The 8,618-nt window shown below is 30.9% G+C and overlaps 1 protein-coding gene across 1 annotated transcript; it reads right to left on the reverse strand.

Moving 5' to 3' along the window:
- Positions 1 to 5,934: 5,934 nt before the first annotated feature.
- LOC137837376 (uncharacterized) lies at positions 5,935 to 8,325 on the reverse strand. Its single transcript, XM_068646353.2, has 2 exons — positions 7,451 to 8,325; positions 5,935 to 6,826 (listed from the first exon to the last, which is right to left on the reverse strand). The coding sequence occupies exons 1-2, from the start codon at positions 7,995 to 7,997 to the stop codon at positions 6,066 to 6,068; spliced, it is 1,308 nt and encodes a 435-aa protein (XP_068502454.1). The 5' UTR covers positions 7,998 to 8,325; the 3' UTR covers positions 5,935 to 6,065.
- Positions 8,326 to 8,618: the final 293 nt, after the last annotated feature.

Below are 8,618 nucleotides of genomic sequence, written 5' to 3' on the forward strand. Positions count from 1 at the left end.
AATGTGTCCTTATACATCAAAACTTTAAATGTGATGCTTAATCTAAACAATGTGATATTAATTAATTTTGAAATCAAATATTAACATTGAGAGAAAAGAACGAGTTAATCTTAATCATTAATTAGATATTAATTTAAAAATTATTTATTAATAATAGAAATTAAATCTTAATTTTTAAATCTAAATTCTAAATTACTTTAATTTTTTTTATAATTTTTAATTTTATATATAATTTAATCAATATAATAACTAATTATTTAATTTTGAAATTAAATTTTATTTAATAATTTTTTAATAAATAACAGAATTAACACTTTCTTTCATCCTTATGCCACATCAGAATTTTAAGGAGGATAAGAAAGTAAGTGAATTTCTCAAAAGAATTACTGTTTCTAAAGTAATAATGTGAAAGATTATTCTACCACTTTTCTTTTACGAGTTTTAAAATGAACAACCTGCATATATAGAATACGCAAATAGGAATCTGTGTGACAAGAATCGTACGAATTTCTACACAAAAATAGTATAAATTAATTAAATGTGAAGTTCAAAGAACAACAACAGTCGATGTTTATATTTTCTTTTCTCAGCAATGAGTCGATGTTTATGTACCTAATCTCAGTTCTTTTCCACAGTCAATCTTTCGATTCTATGAAATGTGTACCCTACTTTATTAATTCATATTATATACTTTCGTTCTCAGATAACATGTAGTTTTCACATGACGTAATCATGTTCTTTTTTATATTTCATACTTACATGTTTACAAATTTAAATGTGAAATCACTTCTTATATAATAATAACTTGTCATTACTTTATTTATGTATTCAATGATATTTTTATTTCATAGATATAAAACATTTTGCAGGTGCAAGAATTAAACAATGTTTTCATTAAAATATAATATGTGGTTTGGCATGCATGATAATATGAACAGAAATAGTGTCTACTAATTCTTCAATGCTCATAAAAATGAAAATAATGTTTAAACAAACTAATGTAAATTATTCTTCAATAGTATTATGATAGTTAGAGTTAATTTTATTGATAAACTTTGAATCCAAATGATCTAATTAGAGACGAGTTCATGGTGGTAACTAACTTAGTGGTGCTAAGTCAATGACTTAGAGAGTAAGTAAATAATCTATTTACATCGAAAATTTGTAACATATGTTTCATTATAGTGTGGAAGCATGTCTAGTTTTAATATGATAGCTACTCGATGAATTGTGAATTTTTGATAGACACTTGATGGTTATGTAAAATGTATGGTTTTATGTAAATGTTTAAAGTTATATTTATATTACAAGTTTTAAAAATAACTAGCTTATCCTTTGCTTTGTTTTGTTGTTGTTTTCTTTAATCTGTGATGATAGTGTATTTACACAGAAGCAAATGATGTTACAAGTGATAGAACTCGTCAGTGAGAAGCTGGATGATGAAAATATTGTATTTTCTTGTTGAAATTGTATTTGTTGTTGAAATTGTTTTTGTTTGACTCTGAATGGTGAAATTTGATAGAATTATGCAGATTTTATTGCATATCTAGCTTAGGCGAGATAATTCTCGCTCAAGCAAGAATAACATGGAAAAGGAGGTGCTCTCGGATTCCTTCTCGCTCAAGCGAATAAATTCTTGCTCAAGCGAGTAAATTTTCGCTCAAGCGAAAACTAAGATGAAATTTTGGGTGCCCTCGGCTTGATTCTCGCTAAAGCGAGTGAATTTTCGTTTGAGAAAGACCCATTCTCTCTCAAGCTAGGATCTCTGTAAAAAAAAAACTTAAAATTTTTATTTTTGCTTTTGAAAGCATAATATATTTGCTTATTGTTTTTAAGTGAAAAATTCTAAATCTTATTTTAAAAATATAATTAAAGGAACTTAGTTATGTGTTTTAGTGAATTTTGAGATATGTTTGGATTGTTTAGAAAGTTTAAAATATGTTTTGATTGAATGGTGTATTGATGTGTTATATGAAGTGTGTAATGATGAGAAAGTGTGATCAAAACATAGTATTTTCAGAAAAGAAAATACTGTGTTGAGATTGTTATTAGAGTGTATTAATCTATCAGGTCCCGATCCAATGAGACGATCCTGACTCTACTAATATAATGAAATCACATAGATGAAATTATTCAGTTGGTGAGAGTCGATGGAGGTTCATATGACTTTGTTTGCGGTTTGAAATATGATTTGGTCTTTCAGGTCGTATGAATTTACCTTGTCATACGAGATGATGAGATATTGAGATGTTTATGCGCATGACTGTGTGGATTCACATAGAGTAATATGACAGGTACAGGTATAAAGATTCTAATTTTAATACACGAGTCTTCCGGAAGTAAAGTCAAATGTCTGTGTGTTGTGAGTCAGTACAAGTCTAACATGAGAAAGATGAATTGTGAATTTTTTATAGACACTTGATGGTTATGTGAAATGCATGAAAATGGATGGTTTTATGTAGATGTTTAAAGTTATATTTATATTACAAGTTTTAAAAATAACTAGTTTACCCTTTGCTTTGTTTTGTGGTTGTTTTATTTAATATGTGATGATCGTATATTTACACGGGAGCAGATGATGTTAAATGATAAAACTCCCCAGTGAAAAGCTGGATGATGAAAATATTGTATTTTCTTTTGAAAATTTATTTTAATTTTATGTAAATACTTAAAGTTTTATGAAGAGAGAGATATTTTGAAACATTATAGAAAAAAGTTGTAAACATCTGTATTATGTTTATATATTTATTTTGATATTTCATACAAATTATGGTTATTAGATGTGGAAAAATATTACATTTTTTATCTTTTTATAAAAATAATATGATCATGCATAATATTGATGTATTATGGGGGATAAGATGGTGTGTTTTATCTAGCAGTTATCTAGTATATGTTATTGTTTGTTTATAATATATCGATAATTGAGTGGTCCAAAATTGAATCATTTCTCTTAGAAAAAAAAAAGTATTGCATTCAACCAAATTCAGGAGAAAATTAGTGTAGTAGTCTAATAGCAGCAACTATATAATTCTCATTACAATTTTAAAGACCAATAAAACCATGTGTTATTTGGAATCGTTGTAAACAATTAGGTCTTTTATTTTATTTTTCGCTCTTATCCTATTCTAAATTTTAAACTATTCATAATATAAAGATTTAGAGAAGAAGGAAAAGGAGACTAAATTTAATATATTAACACCCTGTTTAATTTTATAAATACTATTGATTTAAAAATAAAACATTTACCTTGCCTCTTTTCACTTTTGAAGTAATTCTGAAAACCCAATTCGAAAAAGTGCCTTTAATAGTATCATTTATCACACTGAAAATTGTGATAAATCTTGTTGCACCAAATATTCTGGTGGTGGACCACCTCACTAGCATAAAATCAAAATTGGTGTTCAAATATATTGCCAAATTTAATGCAGCACGTTGACAAAAAGAAAATGACTTTTTACTCAGTAAATTTCTGAACTGTTTATTTCTTAATTTGGACAGTAAATTAACTCCTTTCATTGAGATATCAAAATCATTTTGTCGGAGCTTTAAAGAATCACGTTAACTTCATGTATACAAAATGTTTTTTTAGAAGTTTTTTTAAAACAAATCTTAACATATCGAGAGATAATTTCCATTTTTTTTGCCAAAAATATATCTTATGTTAAAAAGGTAAAAATTATTTCACTACAAGAAATAATAATATTAGCCTCTCCAAAAAAACTTACACAAAAAGTAAAAGGAAGACACTAAATGATACTTAGAGTGAGTTCAGTGTCCCATTAAGTTGACATTAATTCAAAGGTTGGTAATGAATTAGTGGGGATTATGAGAGAAACAACTACTTTTTTTATGATTTTAGTGTCCGTTTAAAACCTCTTTGTCCACACTATAATTAATATTTAATTTTGTGTCTTAATTATGTAGGATTTGGGGACACTAATAATATCCCTTACTTACTTGACCTCACTTTTTTTGACAGCTAATTACAATTTTTCTTGTAGTGTTTCCATTGTAGATTAAAATAATGTATTTAAATTTTCAGAAAATAGCTCAAATGAGTTATAGAAAAAATGTTATTCAACAATCTTAAAAAATAATCTTTGAAAACTAAAGTATATATAGTTAACCAAGTTTGCATGATTCATAAGCCACCTAACTAATTCAATTCAAGTACTTAATTTTTAAAGTTGGTTTCAAATGCATGGTGTAGTTTCTAATCAACCTTAAAGCCAAAACAACAACTTTATCACTTAAAGTCTATGTGTTCACTCTTGTTACACATAAAATTTGTCAAACAAGTCTCTAAACTGAAAAGCAGGTTTAAATTTGACCAATTAAAAAAATAAACATTGAAACATATATCACTATAAAGTTCAAAGACCAATGGCCATTTCAAAACCATGTTTAAACAAATTGATTTCCAAACTTGCATAAGGATCCACAAGATTTGACTCATCCACTTCATTGCCAGTAACTTAGAAAATTAAGCACAAAAAAGGGAACACCACATTTTCATACCACACAACATGCATGCTAACTACCATTATAGTTGTGGTAAATTTCAATTAGAGATAACAACAAATATATAAATAGAGTATAAATTATAGTTATTTTTGGGACTTCAAATTCTAAAATTATTAATCTAAACTCATTAACCACTAACTACTGATTTTTTTTTTACCAAATAAACTCGTTTTATACTTAAAATATATTATAAGAAAATACTTTTGGAAAATAGTATTTTATTTTTGTAAAATTCAAGCTGCACTAGATAGACATTAGACCAATAGCACAATATTCGTGGCTTATGAAAGAATGAAGAATTTTCGTGCCTTAATAAAAAATTGAATGAGGGGGACAAGTGCATCTTAATATATTCCATTCAATATAAGTCTGCATCTAGAATACATAAAGAGTACATAGGTTATGAAAAAAAAAGTACATAGTTTTATACAAACAAGACATTTTAACACATATTTGGTAATTTATTAAAATTGTATCAGAAACAAAATTGAATACAGCACGTCATTTGAATTATTTCTATAAAGTATTTATCATCAAAATTAAGTGATTAGTATTATTACAAAAAGAAACTATAAAAGTTATTGAAAGGATGTAAAGCAGTGAGGTGAAAAAGAAAAGTTATTTTATGTTCTACTTTAGATAAGAAAATATAAAAAAAAAACAGAAATAACAAGTTATTTTTATTTGATTAGAAATTTAAAAGAATAAACTTTTTTCAGAACAAAATTTTAAGATTTTCTTCCTTTTTGCTCTTTAATTCAAATTTAAAATTTTCCCATCTTGGTGTCTTTGTGAGAAAGAGGTTTAGTGTAAGATGATATCATTATATTACTCTTGGTGATTAAGATTGGAATAAATGAACAGATCGAAAATAATGGAAAAGAAAAAGAATGATAATGATGACAAAATCTCCAGAAAATATTATTAAAAAAGAAGTAAAGTATAGTAACATTTTGATAAAATGTGTGGTTGTATAGCAGATAGCAGACACAGTATGTAAAAGGTATGGGGTTCTACTTCTTTCCATGGACATATAAGAGAATGTTAACATCATATCCATTCAGAATTGGAAAACTAACCCTAAAATCTAAATGCTACTTTGCCTTTACCTGCCACCCTTTATCATTCACCTTCAATCACTCCCTCCCACCTTTTCTGTTTTCAAATAATCTTCTTTACAAGAATAGGAACAAAACAATAGTTAACTCCAAAACTACATCTTCAAGGAATTTACCATCATTTAGGAAAGGAACAAAACTCAAACAAAGTTAGTTCAATATTTTTTATACTATCTTTTTTCAAAACTGGAGTTTCATCTCATAATTTTGGGTTAAATGTCAGTACAAATGGCTTGTACTGAAGTGAAACTCTAATTTTGATTTAATAATAATAGTAACAAAAATACTTAAAAAAACTGTATTTAAGTTTTATCCTTAAAAATAAGTAAAAACAAGTCTCTTTTTTTAATCCTAAGTATGAAAGAAATAAAAAAAGTAAGACAAGAAAAAGGACAATTTGAAGGAAGCTGGAACATTGGATCAACCAGAAGATGGTGGCTGGCCACCGGCATCGGACCATGTTGACGGCGGAATATCCGGCCTTCCACCGGCTGGAGGGAGGCTCTCCAGTGGCTGGAAATAGCTCATTTGTTGACTTGAAAACATGGGAAATGAAGCAGAGGAAAATTGAGCAGATGTTGAGAATAATGGTAATGGAGTTGGTGACACCGAAGAAGAGAATGAAGGTGATTGAAGTGAAGCCAATTGTGCATTATAGTACAACTGCTGAAGGAAATTAGAAGGTTGTTGTTGATGCTGATGCTGATGCTGATGTTGAAAATCAGTCTGTAGAAGCTGAGAGTATTGCAAGTAGTCTCTGATCAAGTCAGAGGAGCCCTGCATCTGTGGCTGCTGAACGAAGGGTGGTGCCGCCACGGTGAGTGGCCGGAATTGAGAGGTGGAAGAGTCAGAAACAGTTAGTCTTGTGGCGGCTTGGAAAGGTTGAAGAGGTGGAACTGCTCTAACATTTTCAGGGAAGTTTAGCTTTGCCCTGTTGCCTCTGAACCTCAATGCAGCTTCATCATAGGCTCTTGCTGCTGCTTCTTCAGTGTCAAATGTGCCAAGCCAAACTCTTGCTGCTTTGTGTGGATCACGGATTTCAGCTGCCCATTTTCCCCAAGGCCTTTGTCTCACTCCCCTGTACTTTCTCCTCCTTTCTCCACCTCCTGGTGTAGTTTCAGTAACAGCCGTTGTGACTGCTGTTACAGTAGTAGTTGTGGAGGTGGGAGCTTCTTCAGTCACTGGTTAAAGTAAAAAGATGAGATAGAAGGCACATAAAATCTTCACTAGTGTGGAGAAACATGCCATTGTGTAATGAATGGCTTAATTAGGAACCATGGTGTTTGTACTAGTTGTTGTAGCAGTATTTTATGTCCAGTTTTGGTATTTGAGTATGTGACTATGTGACTAATGAATAACGATCATGTTCAGCATATTAAATTTCTCCTTCTGATAACATGGTTTTGGAAAATGGAAATCTACTGGATTAAAAAAAATGAAAAATGTAAAGTGTTTATGCATGCAATATAAGATGCAAGAATGATTTTCCTCGGAACTGGGTGGTAGGGAAGGAGATTCAATGAAAAGAAGGAGGAGTACTTGATTCTGAATACTTAATACAGATTAATGATGCTGCATGTTTCATTCAACAAGTTGAGATGTTTGGAAAAGATAAAATAAATTGGCTAAGAAAGTTTAGGATAATGCAAATAATGATTGATATACACCCCATTTGTTGTTTTAGATGCAAAACATGAGATGAGGGTGAAATGAAATGATGAGTGAATTGTGATTGTGATGATTGTAGATATGCAAAAGATGTTCTATGAGTGATTTGAACAAGTGGTGTAGTGAAGTAATTGCACCTGAAGATGAGTCTCCTTGAGAAGGCAGCATGAAGTCACCAACGGTTCTGAAGAGTCTTGGAGCACTTTGTTGTTGCATCAAGTTATGTGAAGAAGAGGTATTAGTCTGTTGTTCTTCTCTCCCTCTTTTCTGACCAACACCAGAGGGGCCAGAAGTAGGAGAAGGAGAAGAGAAAGAAGACAAACGAGAAAGAGAAGGTGCATGTCCAAAACCTGACATCATAGAATAACCACTTTGCTGCATCCATTCGGTGCTCCTCTGTCCAGACCCTGATGAAACAACGTGTGTCAAAGCTGAAACCATTTCCCTCAACTCTGGATCACCCCTGTTGTACCCTGAAACCAAAGAACCACCTTGCATTGCTACCTCCCCTTGTTGTTGCATCCCTTGGTTAAAATTGAGTCCTGGTGAACCACCACCACCACTACCACTACCACCACCACCATCTCCATAACCATGTTCACCATCATCACCGCCACCGTGATCCGCGGTGAACTGGATAAACTCACCTGAACCCCTTTGGTACGCCACCGTTAGCAAGGACATGAAAACTGTAAACTATGGGTTTTTTTTTCTTACTATTCTTGGACCAAAACCAAATTACCAAGATCCACCTGGAAATTTTGTTGTTTGATTCCTTCTTGGGACACCCTTTGGAATGCTATGGAGGATGAAACGGTTTTATAATAAAGGGGTGCAAAAGAACTGCAGAATTAAGCATGTGGAGTTAAGGTAGCCAGCCACCATTAAAATAGTGTAAGCTAAGCTATAAGTATATCCTTTTCCCTGTATCGTACGCTCTAGCTTCTACATTCACCTCAACCCGCACACCCCTTTACCACCTTTATAATTTTTTTAGTAATTTAATTTTCATGGTGCACAAATTGTGTTTGGATTTCTGAAATATACGAAAGGGAAATAGTTTTGGTATTGAGGAAAATACTAAAAAAAAAAAGTGAATTATAAATATGTATACGCTCTGTCACGGCTGAGAATTTTGGTGTTTATGTTCACACGTAATCTTACTTTGACTGAGAAATAAATAGAAAGTACAAATTGTAGCTAACTAGTTAACACCTTATTGCAGTCTTTTGTCGGTATCATTCTAGAGAGAGACAGAGGAGATCATGTTCCAATTGAACTCTATCACCATAAACAGTCAAAAAA

The sequence above is a fragment of the Phaseolus vulgaris genome, chromosome 4 (genome assembly GCF_051622355.1).
Source record: "Phaseolus vulgaris cultivar YP4 chromosome 4, ASM5162235v1, whole genome shotgun sequence".
Classification (NCBI taxonomy): Eukaryota; Viridiplantae; Streptophyta; class Magnoliopsida; order Fabales; family Fabaceae; genus Phaseolus; species Phaseolus vulgaris.